The sequence below is a fragment of the Temnothorax longispinosus genome, chromosome 8 (genome assembly GCF_030848805.1).
Source record: "Temnothorax longispinosus isolate EJ_2023e chromosome 8, Tlon_JGU_v1, whole genome shotgun sequence".
Taxonomy (NCBI): domain Eukaryota; kingdom Metazoa; phylum Arthropoda; class Insecta; order Hymenoptera; family Formicidae; genus Temnothorax; species Temnothorax longispinosus.
The window spans coordinates 6520451-6545447 of record NC_092365.1 but is presented as its reverse complement, the minus strand read 5'-3'; the positions used below and the strand labels follow the sequence as shown (position 1 = coordinate 6545447).

The 24997-nt window shown below is 44.8% G+C and overlaps 1 protein-coding gene across 6 annotated transcripts in view; it reads left to right on the top strand.

Moving 5' to 3' along the window:
- Prosap (SH3 and multiple ankyrin repeat domains prosap) overlaps nucleotides 1-24997 on the top strand; it is a 127908-nt gene that overhangs the window by 65096 nt on the left and 37815 nt on the right. For 3 of the 6 annotated variants that reach the window (XM_071786200.1, XM_071786197.1, XM_071786196.1), the window contains exon 3: nucleotides 21299-21706. In XM_071786200.1, coding sequence (XP_071642301.1) covers nucleotides 21347-21706 — 360 coding nt within the window. In that variant the 5' untranslated portion in view covers nucleotides 21299-21346. Of the gene's footprint in view, nucleotides 1-12493; nucleotides 12939-21298; nucleotides 21708-24997 lie in introns of those variants that run through there. The other 3 variants (XM_071786199.1, XM_071786198.1, XM_071786195.1) reach the window with 2 other exon arrangements.

Below are 24997 nucleotides of genomic sequence, written 5' to 3'. Positions count from 1 at the left end.
TCGATACGTGACGTATCGTCGAGCATTCTTTCCCGCGTGATTCTTAGCATATACGCCAATACGCGTAAACAGTTAATTATCATCTCTAGACAAGTGCGCTAGTATATCTTAAAAGTAGAACCCGTCGCTGGACGATATCGTTCTGCAAAACGTAATCGACGATACCGAAAGGTCTTGTCCGGCTTTATCGTAAAAGGAAGATAACTCGATCCGAGCAATAAATTAGCCGCGAAGAGAAGCGACGTCAGACGTAGAACGCGAAGCTTCTCCGCAGACTCCGCACTACCTGCTCCCTGCTCCTGATGCTCGACTGGCAAGGCGATTCGGCCGTCTTAACCTATTTCATGTCGACTTTTTCGCAGCGATATCTTTTTCGAGAATTGCAAGATCGGAACGTAATAACGTGTGTATGCGAGGCGGCGGCAGTCTCGGTAACGGTCGATACATACCTGATCGAAGCGGAGGAACGGGACGTAACGACGACGGGGCGACGGTGCAACGGCAGCAGCGGCGACCGTAACCAGCATTTCTCTCTCCCTCTCCCACTCCGCTATCTCTCTCACATCTCTCATTCTCTCTCAGTCTTTCTCCCATCCTCTCTTCCCCCTCGTCCTGCGATGCGCGGAGCGCGCAGCATCGAGAGTGGCTGTATCGGGCACCCCGCTGCCACACTGACTCTGATATACTCGCGAGATATCCGGGCAATTTAGTGCATCCTTTTGCTAGCTGCCCCGCAGAAAATCTTGGCCGGGAATCTCCCTTACAACCGATCGAAATGTTTCTCCTGTCCTTGAAATGAATACCACGGGTGGGAAAACAAGGCGAGCACCGTACAAACGATAGAGGCAAAACTTCCCTTCCCCTCCACCCTTTTCTTACCATTGCTCCTCGCTGTTCCTTCCACTATGGTCTTATTTTTTTATTTTTTTTTTTTCTACGTCCTCCCTTGGCAATCGCCGCAGCCACCCAGTCACCCCATGCCCCGAGGACGTGCCAGGACATCGTTCCTTATCGCCTTGTACCAGCATCCCGAAACTTCCATCCGATCTTATATACGATCCTTTAAAAAAAAGTCTCGCGAAGCTTAGATGATTGAAAATGATTAAAAATGTGAGTTACAAATTATTGGGTGAATTACGTATACGACGCAACTAAATTTCTCTCTGCAAGGATTGCCGACGCAACTCTTTTATATAAATCACAATTCAATCCCGCGACGCGAAAATTCACGGGAATATGACGAAGCGGCAAGTCCCGAAGTCCTGACATTCTTCAGTCTTGTATTCAGCGAGACGTAAATTTATTCGAGAGGAGTCGAGAGATCAAACACTCGAGAGTCGGGTGTTAGATATTAATCGCATTTAACAAGACGTCTCGCTGGCCTCTCCAGTTTCCCGCAATTCACCCGAGTCGCATATAAAGAGAGATGAGAACTAAGACGGGGAGAGAGACCGCGAGCAACGAGGGGTGGAGGGAGAGGAGGGTTGGAGAGAAATTTCGGTTTTTCATCGCGAGTAGAACCACCTGCCAGCGCGAATCTCCGCATAAATTCCCGGCTCTTCAGCCAATAAATCGTGCGCGCGGAGTTCTTCTTCGTGGTTGTAAAACGTCGCGATGTCGAGCCAGCGTCGCTGGCGCTATATCCCGGCCCTCCACCGGAACTTCTGTCTCTCCTCCCCTCGCCGCGCCCACCTCATCACGTTTCTTCCGTTCTATCTTTTGCCGTTCTTCTCCTCCTCCTCCTCCTTTTCATCTATTCGAAGACACGTTTGCCAGACGCCGCGCCGGGCTCTCGTCCCTGCGTTTTGTTTTTCATCAGAGTACGTGGCCGTCTTTTCCTGTCACATTTTCCCCCTCCTTCCCGCGCGTCTCCTTTCACCCGCGCTCTCGCTCGCTCGCTCCATCCGTTTCCCCCTCTTAAAATAATCAGTCGAGCTGATGGAACCCGGAAATGAAATTGCACCGGCGCGGCGGCGCGGTGCCCCGGAGTACGTGGGTTGTTTCACTTATGACAAGATAAGAGATTTATATATATTCCGCGTTACAGGAAATTACGCCAAGTACATTTGTAATTTGCAACGTGATGATTTTTTGGCCGATTCTCAGCCATAATTGTGGTTCTAGTAACTGTAATATATTTGAAAGTAGTACGTCAGTCTAATTTGCTTTTTTATGAACTCGGTGGCATTAATCTCGCGAGAAAAGTGGTACGATGTTGCAATGATATCGGAGGGAGCGCGTTGATACATCGTTCCCGCTGCATCCACCTTTAGCCTTTTCGCCGGGGAACTGTATCGGCTCTTGCGCGCGGCTGTTTAAAGCCCCGAAGACAATCCGGGGTTTCTTTATCCTGCTGGCGCGCTATCGACAGCAGCATCGGCTTCGGTCTTTTCTTGCTTTTCTTTTTCCCCATCGTCTCCGCCAAACCGCGCGCGATTCTTTTTTCGCCTGGGCGCGTCTGCGCTCAAACCGCGCGAGAAGTCCGCGCCTTTTTTATTTTGCCGCCTGCAGCTATGGTTTTAAATGCAAATTTCGGGCCTGCCGAACGGCAAGCGTTGACCGTCAAGAGCTTCTTCGCCTGGGCATGCCACGGACGGCGATCGGATTTGCGTAAGAATAGCGAAAGACGCACAGACGGACGGCCAGACGAAATGATTCACGGTTGCATGAACTCACTCCCGTAAATGAACCGCGGTTGCAATTACGAGTACGTACCCGAGAGCCGCGTAATGACGATCACATTTAACAACGAGCGCTCGGCATCTCCCGCCAGTTCCCGCCTGCCGCCGCTTCCCGCACACACACACACAAAGCGACACGATTTCTTCAATCATTTTTATACGTTTCTCATTTGATTATGGATTATTCGAATGCATTAAAGTACATGATATTTCATATGTGCAAGGTCGAGTGTTGAATTTCAATCAGAGTAACAAGGTTATCGTAATTACCTGGTATTCGCGAAAGTAAATTTTTAACTAGACTACGTGAATTACATTATTAATTAATTGAGTCGTATAATCATGAATATAATGACAAATTCTCAAGTAATATTATTTTGAGTGTAACTTGTGATTGTGTTTATGCAAATTGATAAAATGGGTCGTCGACATATGCGCGCGTTATTATCTCACCTTCATATATCACGTTCGATAAGAGGGTGTCCCGAGGAGCGTCACAACACCCGTTACAAGCGTTATAAAGAATCACGGAGAGACTCAGCATCGCAGGGTGGTCCCGATACGCGGCCGTTTGTACCCGAGCCCGAAAAGGGCCGCGCCACTATACGATGATGTAAAAAAAGGAGAAGAAGAAGACGAGGAAGCAGAGAGGAGGACGTGAATGCCAAAAACGAACAAGAATCACTGCCGCGTTACAGGCGCGGAGGGAAATGGAGGAGGAGGAGGAGGAGAAGAGAGAAAGACGGTGGACTCTCGAACGAGAGCGAGAGTGAGCACTGTGGCGGTGTTCGTGCGTGTTGTGTAAAGTAGAAGGCTGGGAGTTCGGCAAAAGCTGAGGGAAGCGAACGAGAGAAAGAGAGAGAGAGAGAGTGAGAAAGAGACGGAGAGGAACCGGAGGAGCGAGGAGATAAAAGGAGGACGAAGACCGGGGCTGAAAGCGAGCCGCTGACATCGCGGAATGATGAATGCATTTGGGAAAGGAGCCGCATAAATCCTCCAGGATAATGCCGCAGCCCGCGGTCCGGCTAGGGTAGTTTGGCCGAACATAGCCTTGAATTTACGCGGGCGTTGTAGTTGATAAGAAGAGAGCTAAGCTGACTTGCGGGTCCAGAGGATGTGCTTAATTTCTTCAGGACATCATCTATAAATCATTGGCTCGCCATGTTTATATGATATTTCACGAAGCTGAGACCACGTAAAATCTGCAGGTCCTCTAAATATCCTTTACATACAAACTTTAAATTTTGAGTTAAAAATGCAAACGTCATTTAATCCTTATGTATATACCTAACTTTAAACTTCTATAATATAACTAAATTATATTCTATTTTTATTGGAACATTTTGTAGACGAAAAACGGATTCGGCGATTAATAGATACTTCCCGCAACGCGTTCAAGATGCACAATTGCCCTATCCCAACGGCCAGTGTCTCGTTCAAGACCTAGCTGATTGATCTGCCTAAACGCGGGAAAGGGAAACACCGATCACGATCCAGCCCAGCTGGATGTGTTTCGTTCGCCCGGTGTGGTCAAGCACGGGCGCGGCGGGACACGCTCGTCGAGAGGCGTGGGAAGCCGTGGCGAAAGGTTATGGCTATCGCGGAAATACTTCACCGTCTTAGGGAGCCGGTCTCGCCGATCTCGCCGGATCGCGCGCGCCGGGTATTTATCGTAATAGGTAGCCGCGTGTGCACGCCGCTCTCGGTCATCGCGTAATATACCGCGCTCGTTGGGACGACGGTATAATAAAGTAGGGTACGCTGGTGCGAGAGCCAGAGAGAAGTATTTTCGAGGGTACCCCATAGGAGTCTCGTGTGCGGTAGCATTCGTCCAATAGGGATCGACGATACCACGATCGTCTCGAGAGAATTTAACAGTTGCACATAAGAACAGTATGAATGTATATAATACATATAAAAAATATTGATGTTTGTAATATATGTGATATAACAACACAATATTTGTTACCAATGATATATGTAATATAATAACGCGTAATATTTGCTATCGTGAATCTAGGATGTAATACATATGTAATACATATTTAAACAATATCTAAAATATTGATATTTATAATGTAATGTGTGTGTGTAATAATATAATATTTGTTATTTAGGATATGCGGCAATCACGTAATAATTGCTGCTTTAAAAAATTTTTTTTTATATAGTTGATCTATCAAATAATTTTTGCATACATTGAAAAAAGCGTTGCGTCGATATTAAATTGTCTGTAGTGGCTCTCAAGGCGCGGTATATCTGTTTGCATATGAAAAACTAAGCTCATAAAACGATTTTTCTGAAGATGAGCATTTTTGCGAGCCAAGATACAGACGACGAATACTCGACATTAAAAAAAAAGGTCCTTATTCCTTGGTCAAGGATATAGCCGGGAAGACTTGTACAATTGCCAAGTACGTGATAGGAATAAGGTCGAAGCCTTCTTGACTTCCATGCTTACGTCTGTTCACCGTTGCCAAAAATTTGTTAGTGTCCCGGCTGCTGGAAAGCACCTTTAATCTCGCGGTGTGATCAGTTTTATCCGAGAGGGCTAAATCAGCGCGAAAATCTCAATACCCCGATTACAAATGAATTTTTTCCAAGTGCAGTGTAATACTTTTCTGCGGATAAGTCGGAAATTTCTAGTCATCTGTTCAAGTACTTGAGCCATTTCTTCATTGTACTTAATGATGCGAATTTGTAACACGTGACTCGGTCTAGACGCGTGGACGCGTGGCTTAATAGAACTGTCTCGTGGTCTTATTGAGCAAATCACATACAAAGTTACCAGTCAAGAGGAAGTGCTCAAAATCACGCAAGATTTATTGTTCTGAAATTTACTGTCCAAATATAAGTCGAAAAATATTAAGTTTTATAACTCCGCACGCAATATTTAAAGCAATACGTAAAAGTACGAGTACGAGGGAAGAGTTCGTGTGTCTGCTTTTCGTGTTTAAAGTATTAATATAATATTTTTATCAATTTTACATTACATTAAATAAAGAAAAAAATATACATATGTATACACATATCATATTAAAATGTATGTATACACATATCACGTTAAAATTTGAAGGATCCCGAGAGGAAGGATTTTGCTTTAGCGAAGAGAAAAAGGTAGCGTACGTTCCTCGGGAGTTTTGCCGCGGCAAATCCCGCATTTCGCGCGAGACTTGGAAAAGAGACGCACAGAAAACAAATGGAATTGCATACATGGCGCGAGCGAAGGCTTATTGCGTAAAATGAATCACAAGTGGTCAGGCAGGCTCGCGCGAACGTGCAACCGGTCAAAGGAACCCTCCGATTCTATTGCGATCCCCGACCGGTTGACGATGGAATTTCTGTTCGGTCGTTGCGTTCTTCCTCTTTCTTCATACCGCGCCTAATCCGTTGTCGCTTTTGCCGATTGTGTTACTAATTTTCTCTTTCTCCGCGGTTTCCTCGTGCTCATAATTCAGATAAAAACTTGGAGATCGCTATCAGATGTACCAAGTTTTTAAGAACACAAAAATGAGGTGAAAAATGTTAAAGTAAAATATTGGTTGCTAAGATATATTATTCTTTTCTTAGTTTTATTTCATATATTAATTGCTTTATCTAAAGTTTTTTCGTATGATGATATATCATGATACATCTTATTGTTAAAATATGTTGTTTTTCTTCAGTTTTCAGTACTTTAACAAATTCTTTTTTTCTTAAAAAAATAAAAAAAATTAGTGATGGCTGTGATGGCATATTTTAAATTTCAAAATTGCTCGTTTAAACATCAATGTCGAAAAAGTGTTAGAGATGATGTGTAAATTCTTATTCTACGGAGTTCTCGCGAAATGAAATATTTTATGTGTCCAACTATATTATGTACCCCCAGGCAGACTGTTCGAGTATATTCCCCATTTTGGTCAAATTGAATTTTAAGCGAGGCGAGGTAACTTCTCCAGACATCGGGACGGCTACGGAGGAGTAAATTGTGTGGGTATTCGTGAGGGGGTTTCCTCGATTCCACGTTGCTCTGGAACTCCGGTGAGAGAAAGTGCCGCGCCCCCTCCGGGAACGTCAGATCCGAGTTCTTCGGATCGAGCCTCGATTTGCCTCGAAGCCGATTCTCGGTCGTTGTGTGTGGCGCAATCTCTTACATTGTCCATGTCGCAAGAGAGCGCCGAGTTTCGGTCGCTGTAACCGCCCGTAAATCTTGATTTGTACGCCCATCGCGAGAGATTCGTCTTAACGACAAATAGCAAAGAGCTTTTCGATAGAGCAATCGCGATTTAACGAGCCCCTCGTCAAAGATTTACGTTTCAATCCGTGATTGTTGATATCAATCGCAAAAAAATTAATATAAAGAAAGAACGGAATGTTGCCCGCACGCGCGTTTCTCAACTTTAATTAGCTTCAATTGAGTAAATCTCGTGATAATTTTCTCGTACATGTGATTTTCGTGCAGATTTCGATCAAGTTTCTCGCTGTAAAGTCTTTGAGAACCAAATTTGGTCGTAATTTCCCCTGATCCTCAGGTCGTTTCGAACAAATTCCGCATTGACAATTACTAAGAAAACCATTAAAAACTTGCTCGTAAAGTTTCCCCGACTACCGTTTACAATAGAGTTATTATCGGGAGTTATCCAGAATGGCTACCTAAATCAGGCCCCAGCCTGTCTCTCTCTCTTTCTCTCTGAGCCGCGGTGGAACGCACGGACCCCGCATCTGGCTGATTTAAAGCGGCCATAATTTATCAATTTAGTGGGGTATTTTTCATCCAATGGCCCGTTCGTCTGTCCGGTGCCTTCATAGGCACCAAGCGCGGTAGGACGAGGAGACGTGCATAAGGCGATATACCATATATACTGGACGTGCCTCCCCGTTGCGCGCGAGGTAGGCAGCGGAGAGACGCGATATTTACAGTCCCCGCTTACCCACATCCACACAACGCGCGGTTTTACTCCTTTATCCTCCCCCTCCCCTCCCTCTCGCCGGTCCCCGCGCCTTTCCTTCCTGCACCCGCTTAACACCCACGCACGAATACACACGCCAAAGAGATACGAGGACGTGTAAACGTTACACGCGTGTACGTTACCGGGGCTTTATAACAGAGAGTTGCCGCCACCGCCACCGCAGCTGCTCCGCCTTTCTTAGAGAGAGAGCACCCGGAGGATTTCGTGATTCAGGTTTTCCTTCGGGACACGATAGATAGACGGCGGCGGCAGATAGACGAGAACGTATATGCCAGCAGCGCGCTGGCGGGAAGTGCAAACGCTTGCATCATCGTCTAGAGTAGACAACGGATATTGGAATAACCGGCGGAGATATATATATTAACACTATGAAACAGCCGGCAGACAGACCGTACGTACCATAATACTCTCTTCTCAGACAACGGAATTTCTCCCGGAGTGTTTTTCACGAAGGTCTCTCTCTCTAGCCATTCGAAAGCTTTGTTGAGTAATGATGTCGCGCCTGCAAAACGACGGCTTCGTTCAAAAGGAAATGAGGAAAATTATTTTTATGTAATATACTTATTTTTATGAAGAAAAGAATTTAATACCTTGAACGAGACGTGAGAAAGCGCGGCGTTAACTTGCGCGTAAAGTAAAATCGAGTAACGCCTCGGTTTTCCCCGCGTGCCAATTCACGGGACGGTATATCGCGCGCGAGATCCGAGTTTCCAGGATTATCGTTGAAAGGGTTCCACCGCACGTACCACGGGTATCACCTCCGCATACGGAGGTCGTTAACGACTCCTCGCGGACCTCGCGGGCAGATAAAGGGGCGGAGTTGTAGGTGGGAAAGAGTGTAGGTAGCCGCGGTAGGTGACTAAAACACACTCTAAACTTAGATGGTACGACCTTCCTGTCTCACGGCTGACTTCCTGGCTCTCTTTCTTCCTCGTGCCGGGAAGCGGGGAAGAATGTGGACTCGCGAGCCGGGAACCGAGACGGCGGCGAAGAGAATATCGCCGCGCGCGCGGCACCGTGGGATTATTTATTCGTTTAAACAGATGCAAATGCGAGGTGAAAAGCCTCACGTAACGGTGAATGCAGTCATCGATACTTGCAAGTAATGGAGAGACGATTATGTCGAAGCGTGTCATTATTTTCAAAGAACACAAGTATAAAAATTATTGTTGAATAAAGTTAATTCGCTCGTTACGAGCTGAGCTATAAGCTAAATCATAGACCAAGGACAAGCGTATAATAAACTTAGGTGTTAAATATTAATTTATTCAATAACGAAAGTATGATTGAACATTATATATAACTCAACGTTTCGACTTTACTCAATCTTCATCAGCGGTGAATTATTTAAATATATTTAATAATGAACTTGAAATATGTAAAGTGGTACGTCGAGGATTGATGTCGGAACTTAGAGCAAAATAATCAAGCGTAATTGGTGATGATATAGCAATAAAAGTAACAGAGCGTCGGAATCAATGGCAGTTCAATCATTCTTTTGTTATTGAATAAATTAATATTTAACACCTGAGTTTATTATATGCTCGTCCTTAGCCTATGATTTAACTTATATAATTATTGTTACTAAATTTATATTTTTGCGAAATGTCCTTGATAAATTGTTAAATAATACGAAGGGTTATATATTAATATATTATTTACGTATCTCTTTTCGCGTTGAAATTGTTTCGGCGACGTGTGATAGGAGGGTCAAGAAGTTAACGATACGGCCAAGAGGGTTCTATATTCGCTGACAAGCGGAGATCCTTGGTGGGCGTATAAAAGATTGCGATAGATGCATGGTGATCAATCGATCAAACATCAAATATACGTCAGGTACTCGTCTTTCACCTAGACCCCTGGTCTGCCGGAGCCTCTCGTTCCTCGTGCTATCCCTTTAAATTAATGGACTGACGATGCTCGAAAAGCGGAAACAGGTCAACTTCCGAACTCTATTCCTTGTGTTAATTTTCCAAGACCGCGAAGTTCAGGACGCGTACATTTTTTTACTTTCTCACGTGTTAATTCGCCTTATAATTCTCAAAAAATATTGTGATAGTCAAGTAATTTAATATTTTAATATTTTAATATTTACATTTTTTATTGTATTCTTAACACTTGATTGTCCGGGTTGATCTACCCTTCATAATCCATTATATTACTGAACCAATTGTGAATGGATTAATCTACCTGTTTTGCACCACGCTATTCTTCTGTGACAATTAATTAAAGAATTAATTAAAAAATAAGAGGAAGAAAATTGAAAGATGATGCGGATGAAAAATTGTGCAGTCAATCGGGGCATAACTTTGCGCGGTTCTTATAAATATATATAAATTTTATGTTACATTTAAATTATTTTGATGTCTTATTAAGCAATATCCAATATCATGTTGCATAATATTTTTTATTGTAGATGTTAAAGATATTAAGAGACAGCTTATCAGATAAAATTGTTTCTACTTTTTAATTCTCGTAGATTAACATCTCAAATATTCATTCGCAATTTCTTTGAGTTGTGTAATCGAGAATTCCAACGATGGATCGTACAAAAAAAATACTTTGCTCTAGAACTTCCTATCCGCTGATTGAATTACAATTAAATCTATAATGTGGAGTGCCGATAAAAATGGGGGGGGGGGGTGGCCGTTCTGTCGTCCTCGATGCTAAATTGTTCCGGTTTAACGGCACCGGTCGTCAAGAGGGACGACCGATGAGATTCATCGAGGGAACGTCATATCCTCCGCAAATTAAAAGCCGGAGAGAGGGCGGCCGATCCGGAATGGAGGTCAAACGGCGAGTGAACTAAATTGGAGTCGATCTAATCTGAGTGAACCTTGCGCTTGTTAGTTTTTCCCTCCCTTCCCCCGCGCACCGTGCGACGAAAAAGTCGTCAAGCATGAGTGCCTGTATCCGCGCGCGACGATGCCGATGCTGAGGAAGTGATGTCACGCGAAACCTCCCGTTTTTCCACATCAGAGGATCCGGTTTGACTCCTTGAAAGCTTAGTCATTAACATGCTTAAAAGTCATGTAAAACTTTTTGACGCAGAGATATTCAAGGAGAGCGAAAATTATGTAAATTAGTCCGCAATTACCTCAAATGCCGTTGCGGAAAGTTGAAAAATGAATTCATAATATGGTTTATATTTATTATTTTTGCTCTTGTTAGCTTTTGTTGGAAATTAATTTTAGTTGCGCAAGGCAAATCCGATAAGCTTCTAATGATTGAAGAGCGCGACGTTCGTAATCGCTATATTTGTCGCCGCGATGATCATATCTCGTAAACTATGAAAGCACATTTCATCGTACACACAAACGCGATTATCAGATAACAATATAATCGTCCGATAATGGATCACGCGTGAATCATGTCCTTGCTATCCGTAATCGCGAAGAAAACGGCAGTAGGACACTCATCCCTTCTTGCCTTATCGGACAAAGCGTTATCACGGCGCTTTGACGGCGCGATCAAAGTCACGATAAATCACCGTGCGACGATCGACGGAATTCCCCCTTTTTTTTTACGTTTGCGAACCATTCATTACTCTCCGCTTCCGTAGGATGTGCGAGGACTTTTAAGGCGACGGTACAACGATGGCGGCCATCCGTCTTGCCTCGCAGAAAATGGAGTTGCTACCAGAAAAGGCGCTATTACCGTTCCTAATGAGGTTCGTTACGTTATAAAACCGTCCATGAACCAAAGCACGGCGAAAGTTTTCGCCGAGACTTCGCGGCTAAACGATCGCTTATTTATAAGGGAGACGGTGCGCAACAATGTGGGTGTGTACCGATACCGCGATGAAGGTATCGATCGAGCTGTCTTAAAACAACAATGTGAAATACCGCGCGCCATTTTCGGTATGTTTGCCGGAGAGAATGGACGAACGGACAAACAGCGAACGACCGAATCCCCTCATACTTCACGGGATAGAATACCGTGTTAAGAATACCGTTTTATTGATATTTACCCTTCTATATTTACAATGTTCACAATCTTCTCCATCATGTTATTAGAAATCAAATGTTAAATATATGAAAGTACCATTTCAATACATCTCTCTTTATGACGCCAACTCATAGTCATTTCGGCAAATAATTAATACATTGAATATAGAGTGCAACATAGTTGTGTACATGTTGAAAAAAATATGAACGATGTATATTTCATGTAGTACAATTTAATTTGCCTTCAAAATCATATTTTATAATTATATAATCGTACAACATCATACAATCATCTCTAGTACAGAACTTGTACTTGATATGTATTCTTTCCTTTCATCCACGTCACGGTATTTGTGATGTCCCAATTTCGTTACTTCTGTCTTTAAGGATTCACCCCAGACGCGCGCGATGTATTTATATACCATTGGCATGTCCTTCAAGGCGCCTACTCTCCTCTTGACCTTCCACCCTCGACATTCTCCACCCCCGATCGCGACTAATCGTTTGCCCACTCGCGACTCTCGATACGTACTTGTTTTCGCACACGTCCGCGGGATCACCACCACCACCACCGTACCGTCGCACCAGCACAAGCGGCGGCAACAACAACGAGCGCGAGGGTGGTGTCCAACTCTCTCGGTGGCCGCTAAGGCGGAGGGCGAAGAGGGAGGGGAAAGAGAGGGGCGGAAAGAGCACTCGGTCGATCTCTCGTCGTTGCCAGGCGACCAACATCCACCACCAGGCTCTCCTCGCGCACTTTCTCTCTCTCTCTCTCTCTCTCTCTCACCCCTCGCGCCTAACCCTGGAGCGTAATTCCTGAAAACCGGCGCCATGGCGCCATCTACGCCGCGGGGATGCTTCACCCTCCTCGGAGGTGCCCCCTCGAACCCCGCCGTAGTCGCGCGATGCACCCCGCGACGCTCGGTCCCGCACTCGGAGGCGCCGCCGGTCGTCGTACGTTTCGCTTTCGTCGAGCATTGTCCTACCCCGATGGTACGCCGGGCGGTCGGGGGGTGGCGGTGAGTCCCGGCGCGAGCCGTCCTCCCTGCCGAGGATCTCGTCCTGGCGACGACGCTCCCGAGTCATCTCTACCTGGGAATACGCGACGGGCGATATTGGGGGTCGTGCCGCCGTCGCCATATTGCTGAGGCACGACCACCCCGAAGCGCGTTTTCGCAACGCGGTGCGGTGCAACGATATACGGTGCGGGTTGGTGCAATGTGGTGGATGCCTCATACGTTTCGGAATTGTTTTTTGACAATGGCTGCCGGTGGCGATGTCGCGCGATAACCCCGGCAACGCCGAGGGTCACCCGTTCGTTTTCCTTCACGCTCGTGGCTGCGTGGGTCGTTGAACCAGGGGTAAGTCACCAGACATATCGGTATTGACACGTGCTTTCAGAGAATTCCGAATTCATCTCTAATTGTTGTCAGACTCCCCAATTCAGTTATCTGAATTGGATCTCGATTGAATGCTATTCAAGAGTTTGCTCCGAATGCTAAGGATTAAAGAGATGAAGTTGTCATTCATTCATATTTAATAATTTAATGTAGATGTAAGATTTTTTGGGGATAGAAAATTTAAACATTTGCAAACCGATTTTGTGTGTATTATAAATAATGCATCTTACAAAATTGAGAAGAGATCCATTTGATTACAACGAATTACAAATTAGTAAGAAACGTTGATGATGTTTTTAATTTTCTTGTTACAATTTTGCCACATGTTAATCGTACAGTTATCGTTATATTATTCAATATAGGAAAATATATAACAATGAACGCTTAGTAATGGTTAAACGATTTTATCATTACGTTCCACGACAGTAAAAGCCAGGGAGGAAACAATGATTGCCCTTATCTTGATAATGATACTTGATCATACTTGATCATACTTGATCATACTTGATACTTGATAATGATGCTTTTCAGGTATAAATCGGTATCCGAGGTCTCGACATTATCAAGGAAATATTTGAAGCGCTCGTCAATAAAGTCATGAAACAATAACAACGCGTAGGATTAACGTGAACTTTTTTTTCTCGACTAATAAAAGAGAATCGGGGCGAATACTCAATAATACTGGTACTCGTATCGATGTCACGTTTATAGATTTAATTTATTCAGCCTTTTAAGCTTGACACGCCGCCCTCTTAACCTTTCGACCGCCCAATAAATGATGGAATTATTTCTCGCTATTTCTGTCGTGATCCATCTACACCTTCATGCTTCTCTCCGATGCACCGTCACCATCACCGAGTCGCTGATAACAAGCGATGGCCTTCGACATTTTTAGCAATTAGTCAACTTCGCAGAAAAGCATCCGGTCGAGTCTTAAAGTAAAATAAGGGCGTGCTATTCTAGATAACTTCCGAGCCGCGTGATAAATTAATCGATTCATGAGAGGATGCCTTGAAAATAATATGTCAACATTTTTTAATTATTTTTATTTTCGATATTCTATATTCAAAAAGCTTTAGTGATATTTACATTTGCAAAATTCGATGCAAATCTGTTTCGTATAAAGGCATATTAAAACTTAAACGTCATCAATCACCATCTCGACAGACAAACGAGTATAAATCACAGGCAAAAGAATTACTTATGTAATCTCTGTTGTGCCAAATCTGTACGATTTTCCGACGTGGTGACGTGAATAAATCGCAGCGGCGAAACTTCCTGTCCCGGGGCTGGGTATGTATGAGACGAAAAGGGCTATTTGTACAGGCGAATTCCCGCGAGGGCGGGTGTTTTTCAGCTAAGGCAACGAAGGAGCGGAAAGAGGGAATCGGCCTTCTTTCTGTTCTTCTGTTCGCGACATTGATTCTCTTTTTCGCCGCGCAGCATCCTTCTCTCTTCCGCGTTTCTATTACCCGCTGAATGCAGCGTGATTTGTTATATGCGCCTACAGGTCCAGCGTGTCCAACAAATTTATTTAATATCATTGTATTATATCTTCATATTACCGCCTCCGCAGGCTTTGAGGCAAGATATCCTTATACTCGATTATTGAAGTTCCCCGCAAGTATACATATGAGCTACAGCAGTCGAACTTCACGAGAGAAAACTTTTTCAATCTGGAAGTTTCATGCGTGGATCTTATTCTCATGCACGCTTGTTGTTGCGCAAAGTGCATGACATTTTATCGGCGACAGCTCGTTTATTTTTACACAATCGATAAATTATTAAAATATTAAAACTTTGAATCTAACTTTAACAGATTAATTTTAATTGCACATTTTTACCTTTTGAGAATTTTTATTCCTGGTTTTTTTATTCTCTTGACTGATAATACTTTACCCGTGAATTAATCGACCTACGAGAAAAGCATATTTTATTTATGTTTTGGAACGTATACGACCTTATAAATTTCTTCGGCATATCGATAACGAGAAAATCACCGGAGAAGCGGTGGGTGTCGCGAAACTGCCCATGCCACACCTAACTTCGCGAATTATTGTGCGCAGGAAACATCTTTTATTGCCGCAGCAAAGGGGACGATCAGGAAAGTCCTTATAGAGAGACAATATCGTAGTCGATCGTAAGGGATAGGGGACTCGTGTAATATTATGTCCATATTGTATATAGGCCTAATGCGTCTGCCAATCCCGATATCCACAAAATTTATCGTGATTTACCGCGGATAGTAATATCGTGTACGCTATATATGGGTGTAATCATAAGTAACAAGACACGCGAAGCAAGAATCAGAGATCTCGTGTGATATTAAAAAGTAATTTGTAGATAAGAAAAGAGCTATAGCCATATCTTGAGAATTGTCAGTGTAATAACATCAAGCTCGAAATGTTCTCGCTGTCCCTTTCATCCTTTCCTAGCGAACCGTTTAACGTACGCCATCGCCAAGTGTGTTAAGTGTTTCTCGTCTTGTCTTGTTTCATTGATATTAAATGCGATTTTCACAGTAGATAAATCAAGCTCAGCGTTAGACAGCCACGCATAGTTAAGTCTGTCACTCTAAAGGGAGCTGGAGAGCAGCCGAGTCTGTATCTCTATCTGATTTTCGCCCGGTAATTTACGGAGCACGTCGCTCAAATTGCACGAGGGATGCTGGTGCCATAAACGACAATGAGACATTGAGGGGGGGAGGAGGAACATTAAACGTCCACAGAATAAAAATTGAACATTGCTTGAACGATCCCCGCCTAGGTTATTAACGTCGCGATAAACGTGTAATGGGATACTATAGGATTGGGAGAAATAAAACGAGACGATCGAACTAGACGTTGTTATCGTGTAGCGTACCGTGAATCAAACGTTAGTTTTCTTTTATCTTGGAAAGGTATTCTTCGAAGGATGTCGCTGACACTACGAAAATATCCCAGACAGCACGCACGTCCAAAATCGGAACATAAGACGTCTTAAAGACATCTTTAAGACATCTTTGACACACGGTGCTGTCTGAGATGCATGTCGCACTTCGCATCGCAATTTCGTGTGACAGAATTCATTCGCGCGCGGATATATCGGGAAGATATAAATTTCGCCGGCATATTTCACGCGTTCGTTGCATGGCTCGGCTCGCCACCGCGGGGCGAGATTAAAATTGGGATTAATCAGGCGAGATTACCGGCCGTCCGTGCGCTCTTTTTCGCGTGTCGCAGTCGCGCGATAAAGCCGTAAAAGCGCGCGCGCGCGCGTCGCCGTTGAATTGTACTATTTGGCGCGATTCACTTTCCGCGGCGCGTCGTAGCGTATGTCGTTGAAAAATAATCCTCGTCGTACACCACCTCCTCCGTCAAGGCCTTCGCGTACGCCGTTCCCTTTATGCGCGCGCGACCGTATAATGCGGCCGCGCCGCGGGTCCCGCGGAGCGGCCCGGAGCGGAGCGGAGTGGAGCGGAGAGAGAGAGAGAGAGAGAGAGAGAGAGAGAGAGAGAAGATGCTCTCGAAAAAGTGCGGCAACAAAGTTGCGCGGTGCGCACACCCACGTCCGCGAGATCCAGAATGTCAGGGTCGTACCTTAACCCCGCGCTGTCCTTCGTTGCCTTCGTGTACCCCACCTTCCCTCTTTTTTGTCGCCGGGTTGCATTTCCACCGGTGCAGTTATCGGATTTTTCTAATTGCAGTCTCTCTCTCTCTCTCTCTTTCTCTTTTTTTGACTCTCTCTTTCACCCCTCCCTCACGGGATCACCGTTAAACACGACACACTGTTAACCGCAGCGCGAATTAAGGTACGGTCACTTAAAAGCAAACCCGTAAACCGACGCCCACGCAGCGGGTACCTGTTATATACGCACTTACGTGCGTTCAGGGGCGGATCGAAGAGCGAAATCGAAGAACGGAATCGAAAAGCAAATTTAAGTTCCATTTTCGCAGTTGCGAATCTCACCGAAATCCTTTAGAGTCGCTTTATTACCCGTCCATTTACGTGTTATGATGAAGGATATGTAAAAATTTTATCCAAATCTCCAAAAACTCTCAAGATCCAAGCACCAAGATAAAAAAAACTTAATTCCATGAATCATCCGTTTAACACTTTCGTAATTTCTCACCTTGCATGTAAGAGAAGACGTGTTTACAAAAAAATTGAAGTGTACTACAATAATGAGATTAAATTGAATGTCGTCTTTAATTTAATCTGTGAAGTACATTACGTTATATGCATCATTATTCTCAAAAAACATCAAAGGCACCATAATTTTTAATCGTGACGCTATTTTATCGGCGAGAATAAATTAGTAAAATCTGTTTCTTTCTCTCTCTCGGTATACCTACTATAAAAGGTCCTGAAGCGTAAGACCTCGCGCAGTCGATGCGAACCGATGCGGTCCTGGACGTACAAGTATAAGCCAGACAGAAAAATCCGAAAGGCTCTCTTCTACCGATGAGTGCCACGAATAAGGGCCACATAAAGACGGGTCATAAAACTATGATTTACGTCTTGTCATTGATGCGTTTGCTGTCCGCCCGTCCGTCGGTCAGTCCACCCATGGGCCCCCGTCTATCCATCCGTCCATCGTGCGTTCGTCTATACGCACCCATGAACCCCCTCCCTCCCTTTCTCCCTCGGTTCATCATCGTCTCTCTCTTCGTTCCCTCTTATTATCTTTCTTATAGCCTATCTTCTTGTTCTTCTTCTACTTCTTCCTCTTCTTCTGCTTCGTCCTCTTCGTCTCTACCGGTTTCGCCGGATAGCCCCATCGGGCCGGCGATGATCGATTCGTCGCTTAGAAAAAGTAGCGTGTCGTTATCATCGCAACTATTATGATCCACTGTGAATTATCGCGTGCGATAGGTGCGCGCGGCGACGAGCGATTCGACGAAAGCACCTTCTCGTCACACGCGTCTGATCTCACTGTATTATTAAACATTATTTATATCTCAAGAATTTTGTTGTCTGTACCATATTACACATACAGCTGCCAATTAAAATTTTGAACTTTTTTAATTGTAAAGGAAAATTACAGAAATATATATATGTGTAATATAAGATACTTTAAATAAAAATTTATTTATGTGATATTTGTAGTTTTATAAATTTTTATGAAAAACTTCGAGGAAGCTTGTCGTATAGAAATTTCGACGTCTCGAATGAATTTATGACTTGATAGTAATTTTGCGTTAGCTCTCGCGCCGCCACGCCGCAGATGCGATCTCGTAGACCTCTCGCGCGGTCCTTTGTATTTCTTCATGCATTTCTCCTCGAAACATAAGTTATATATACATGTGTACAGAGCATGGTCAGTAGGTTATTTAAAGTTTTAACGCGGTCCGCACTCCCCCGACGAAGAGGGTTACGTTTAATGGCGTCTGCGGTTTCCCATCAAACTTCTCCTCATAGCACCTGACATCTCACACTTATATCCCCCGGGATTCCGTCGTTTCTCATTCGTTTCGTGGAATCCTTTTACCCTGATTTTCTTTCCTTCTCATATATATATAAAGAAACACTTTTAAAACCATCTTCATCATCTTCCCGAAGAATTCTTGAAATAATCTTGCGCCATTAGTATTTACATATATGCTTCCTGCAATATATAAAAATAATATTTGTATGTACGAAATAATAAACAATATCAAATAAATTTTACATTCGCAACCTAAAATAGATTTAATTATTTTTTTTCGAGAGTCAAATATATCAAAGTTACATGTGGAATAAATAAAAGCTTGATTTAATTTATTTTTAATTATATTTTACTATAATATTAAATTTTTTCTTTAGTACTAAACAAAAGTAGCGATTATCAAGAAGCAAACTTCGAAGTTATCGAAGAGAAGAAGAAATAGAGCGATTTCGCGAACACCCTGTGTACACGGGTGCATCATAAAGTTTCCATGTTACTCCATTACCGAAGATGACGCAAGTACTGCGCCTTAATCGCGGGATTACATGGCTCGCGGTGTAAAAGCTCTGTGCAGGACAACGCAAACGCGAATTACGAAATAAAACTCGGCGGCGGCGTCGGCGGCAGTGTGACTGTCGTCGCGTTGAAAACTTTCGAGTGAAAGCGATCACGCGCGCGCCGCTTGTTAAGACGTCAGTTATCGTCGGCCGTAGGTGATTAATCCGACAGGTTGGAGGCGGAATTATAAAACGGCGAAATATGCGTTATCGCGCGAGCGGTGACGGCGACGGCGGCGGCGCGGCACGAGGTATAAAGACGAATACGTTTGGTCTGCTCGTCCACTTCGCGACGCATACGTATATCACGCCAGACACGGTTCATCACCGATGATGAGGAAAGACAGAGGTCCATTTATCAGAGGCTCGTTTGTAGAAATCTTTCCGAGTGCCGAACGATGACTCAAAGGATATCCCAAGATTGTCAAGGATCGTTTTACTTTAATTTTTTTTTAGTTTGCGATCCGTAGATGCGATTCAGATTCCGGCGGGTTCTCGGCTCCGCAGCTCGGCTCGAAAGCGCCAAAGCGGCAAACGGTGCAACGGAGATAAATACAAAGTCTCAGAAGTTAATTAATTAATATAAACGCTTGTCATGATAGTAAACGCGGCTTGAAAATACGTATCAGGAATCACGGAATGCCTGGAAGGTGGAAAAAGTTTCCCCGCGCAATGTTGCTTCATAACTACATATATCCATGGTCGGATCGAGGCATTTTAAGAAGCCTCGATGTCGAGGTAGGAGTTCTCAAAGAATAGCAGGCTTATATCGCTTACATTTTATAACATTATAATTCAATACTTAAAGCTTTCTCCCAGGTTAAACTGCCTGCCAGTTATAAATCGCCGACGTTGCTTTTGTAACGAATGGTCGCGCACGCATTTCTTTTTTTATTCAGATATCAGAGGGATATAATTGATATGCACATACGTTAACTTTACAGACCTAAAGACAAGATTAATTCTCTCAGCGTATATTTTTATCATTCCCGGCGTAAAGGCACCGAGAGAATTACCTTCGGTGTACGGGGGCCCGGCCCTGCACACGTACGTCGGAGTCGCGACGCGAAGGTGAGCGCGCGGTTAATTTGCATAATCAATTCAAAACGATGAGTCTCGCGCCTCGAATGGATCGGTCATTCTTTTCCCGACGGCCCCCGGTATGGAAGAAAAGCCATTCCTGGCGTTATATAAATTACGGTCGTCTCACCCAAGAGAAGTGCACGCTCTCTTATGATTGTTGGGACGGCGTTGTGGTAGCGAGTAGCAACCGGGGCTCTCTCTCTCTCTCTCGAGTCTCCCGCCGTAGTAGCTTCGCTTCGATTTGGATCTCTGATTACGCATCGCGAAGCCGACGTGCGCCAAAAATAAAAAGGCACTGAGTAACAGGGAAAGAGAAAGAGAGAGAGAAAAAAAGGGAGCAGAAAAGTGAAGGAGGAAAAACCGCGCATGTTGCAAGGCATCGTGAGGCATAAAACCTTTTACGAGCGTTAAAAATCGCCGTGGTACGGCGTCCCGGCGCCGTTTCTTTATTTCCAATGCGGTAATCCCGTCCTTTCTTTACCGTTATACCTCGCTGTGGTCATAAACAAGCGAATCCTTCGCCGTTTTAATTTCTTCTTCGTCTCCTCCGACCGAAACGCCTTATAACTCTTCTCGCATACGGTCCGCCCTCTCGCGCGCCCATCGTCTCCTCGTCCCGTCGCCGCGTCGTCGTCTCTCGCCATCCGTTGTCATCCCTCCATCGTGTTCCTCGCATACATAGCGTTTATGGCACTTACACGCTCGTTAACGAATCCACGTATTTTGCCAGATACGCTCCCGATAGACGATTATCTTCTTTCCATCGTTGCGACATGATTACGTCGTTTAAAAACGCGTATATTTCGTAAAGATTATTTTGAAGAATTTAATCATTCGAAAGGGAATGAATGGAATAAAAACTTGGACCATTCCATCGATGGACAACCCACGCTCTTGCGAAGCAAAAAATTAAGCGCTGCAAAAAAATTGAGAAGCCTTGATTTATATCAGCTAGAAAATTACATAAGATAAAATCAATAAATTTGTCTGTAAACTTTTGATTATGTAACTGTTTAACACCTCGTCTACTTCGACGAGGTTTGAATGCGATGGTAGAAACGTAAAAAAGAATGCGTATTACGTAACTTTTTAATCCTACCTATTTTTTGACAAGGTTTCGATGATGAAAGTGTAAGTGGTATATTCCTTTTTAATATTTCATTAATAGGACATACCACTTCAGTAAAACATATCCATCACGATTACATAATGTATCTTATTTTTTCTGGGAATATTATTGATAACCGATCGCGTGATTTTTTGTCCTGTCGCAGATGTGAGCTACTGAAGGTGGGATCCTGAGGAACCGCGAGGTTCTCGCAATGGAGGCGGGACCAAAGCAGCAGCAGCAGCCGCCGCAACAGCAACAGCCCCAGCAACAGCAGCAGCAGCAGCAGCATTCGCCTCAGCAGCAACAGCAGCAGCAGCAGGAGAGCTCACCCGGCAGTGCGAGCTCTCAGTCTCAGATCCAGGGAACCATCGGTCCTCAAGGTGGCCCGGCGCAGGGTCAAGGTCAGCAGAATGCGGAGGACGCGCTCGCGGCGGAGAACACCCCCGTCGGCGAGGGCGTGCTCCTCGCTCGGATCCACGTGCCCGAGCTCTACGTTAGCAAGTGTCTGCAGTTCCCGAAGGATCAGCTGGTCTGGGACGTGAAGCAGCAATGCCTGGCGTCCTTGCCCAAGGTATGAACGACGTTTCGACTTAGGTATAGGGGAGGAGTTTCTCGTGTATATTCCTAAATATCCCGAGGGAAACCTTGAAAACAGCCTGGGGAGCTTGGGAGTTATATCGATGCTCTTAACGACGATCGAACACGCGCACGTCCGCGCCCGCGCGCGATTCACTCCCGGACTAAAATTTATCTCCCGGCTGCTCGATAGCGCGAGATAGACGGACGGACGGACGGGCGGACGGACAGGCAGGCAGGTTGCGCGATGGAAGATGAAGGGGAGAAATTGAAAACGGAACGCATTATTCTCTTTCGCGGCAATAAATCCCGCGCGCGTACTTCTCCCGCGTGTTATTTCTGGCCGGACGATCCTTACGTCGGAAATTTATGAAGCCCGTGGCGGATTCTCGTTTTGCCGTCTCCATCCGGACGTGCGCGAGAGAGAGTACTCACGCGCGCGCGCGCTTGCTCGCTCGCTCGCTTGCTTACTTACTTGCGCCGAGTCCTTCGCACGATAATTACACGTATTTCGTTGAGAAATTCCCCCGCGATCGAAAGCGCCGGTAATATAATTCGTAGCCCCGATTTAGCGCGAGTTTGCGCGCGCGCGCACGCGAGAGAGAGACAGAGAGACGGTGCGCACGTGGAGAAGGACGGAAATAAGCGGTGAGAAGCGGAACGGCGTTGGCCTCTCTTACCCTCTCATTCCCGTACGCGCACGTAGTGCCGGTCGCATTTCGTTGAGAAATTCGTCCGCGATCTCTTTCTCTCTCTTTATCTCTCTCTTTCTCTCGAGAGCGTAGTATAATATAATTCGTACCTGCGCCACCCGGGGCGATTTGTTCCCGCTGGAAATTGCGGTCGCGTGTATATTTCACCGAGGATCGCCGAGTATCGATTAATCGCCGATTACGGTCGAACCCCATCGGATCTGTCATTTATCACCGTGCATCCGCTTCTCTCTCGCGCTCGCGCGCGCGCGCGCACCGCCATGCCAGATCCCAAGGACTCCATCAGGCTTTTTTCGAAGGACGCTCCCTTCGTCCTCCCTCTCTCTCTCTCTCTTTCTTTTCCCTCTTCTCTCCTCTCTTTCTCTGTCTCTCTATTTCCGACGCTCTACTCTGCTTCTCTCCTCTTCTCTCCTCTCTCATCTTCTTTCCCTCACCTTTCCTTCTTTCGCCCGCCCTCTTCGTCGTCGCGAAACCGCTCGTAGTTCCTCGGGCGGCAAAAAGTACAGCGCACTGAGCAGAGGCAATGCTGCGCGCACTGAGAGCGGAGGCTGCTAGCGCGCTTTACATGCCGATTTCGCGAGATTGCAGACAGCGCGAAATTAAGAGCCGCCAGAGCGAGTAATGACGAATTCTCGAGGCGAGGAGAGAGCGAGATTCCAGTCTTTTCTGCTGCTTTCGTGGTGAATCGTCCCACGGGACTGCCGAGAGTCACGAAGAGTACGCCAGATTCAAAGACGGTAATCGGATCGAGTCTTCTCTTCTCCTTTTTTTTTTGTTCGAGAGTATCGGAACTTTTCTTTGCGGGAAAACATCTCTCCAAACGTGTTCCATTGATCCACGCGACGCAATCACAGGAGCTGTTTTTTGTAACGTTTTTTTTTTAATTATAACTTTAATCGAAGAGTTTAACGAAATAGGAATATAATCTCCTTTTCAAGAATTTAGGATGATCTTGAGAAATTGAGAAAATGATATTTTATGTTTCTCGAGTTTTTAAAACGTAATTTTTTAACCACCGATTCGTCGTCGCACCGAATTCTCCGCCCGCACTCTTACTTTCCGTTGATCACTGGATTTCCTTTTATCTTGGTACTTCAAAAGAAATCGCATTACGATTCGGTCGACGACACTGCACGATCCGATACTCATCGCCTTTGAATCCCATCGCGTACTCGCTTTTGTCGTGCTTTCATTCGACTCTCAAGAACTTTGACGACCGCACACAAGAGCACATGTGTTAGACGCACTTTGTTGCCGAAGCGTGTCGAGAATAGACACGCGCACACGCGCGAGTGTCCCCGTTAGGCGAAATAGAGAGACTAGAGTATCGATATTGTGTTGAAGCTTTTCGCTTTCTGTGAAGTCGTCACGCTGCCATACGTCCTCCATCTCTTTCTCACTTTCTCTCCTTTTCTCTCTTTCTCCTCCCTTCCCTTTCTCCCTTTGTCGCTCTTTCTTGCTCTATGTCACGCAAAAATTTTCACGCGTGTCGTCTTTCTGCCTTACATGCTTGCCTTCCGGGACACAGGAGGTACAGCACAGAGAACCCCCGATATATATACCCCCGTTAAGTCCTTCACCCAAAAACGACCAATTGCTTACTCGACATTTTCGTTTTCTTCGCTTCACCCTTCGTTTTAGTTTTCCTTCGCAAATCTCATCGATCTGTCGAGTTTGCGAATAACTTCTTTAATTCTTTCACGTTCCATCAAATCGAATTTATAAACTTTTTTGTATAATAGCAGAGATATATATTATACGTTCTAGATATATCAGGTACGTGAAGGAGACTTAAAGCGATTTAAATACACGGTACCAGTACACGGTTCGTCGATTGTATTATACACGACGATTGTGTGTCTTGCATGAAAAGAGAACATGTACTGGTTACTGGTACCGGTCCAATCCCGTCCCAGTATTTTCCCCAGAGTTTGATTTGTACTTAATGTTTTTACTTTTAGTTCTATATACTCATTGAAATATTTATGCGCTGCATTCTCAGGATGAATTCGTCGAGATAATCTCCTGAACCACTTAAATAATTAAATATTAGCGTACTAATAGATGATGTATTATAATTATTGTGTATTATAATTACTATATATATTGCGAAGAAAGGAATGTTTATCATGCGATTACGTCCAACTCATCCTGGGACAGCGTCTTACGACATGTACGTGCACCTGTATTATTCATACGTTCTTTTTTTTTTATTCATGTGTATAGATTTATATATACGTATATTTGTCTCGCGATGCGCGTGATCGCCAATGATCGTGCATTTTCTGACCTGTGGTGTTGTTGTTGTTGTTGTTTTTGCTTTTGCCTCACCCTGCACGGGGGCGAAATACACTCTACACCCGCCACCAACCACCAACCGCCACACCTGTGCTACTATCGTCTCGTGTTGTGGGGGCCCTATCTACGAACGCGCGTACCACCCCCTTAACGAACGAACGAATATCGCAAATGCCACGCGCGAAAAAAAACCGCGCCTCTCGCGGGCCCTTCATCACCCACTCCACTTCCGGTTGTGTTACGGATAAACCGCCAACACCGCTTCTCCATCCCTT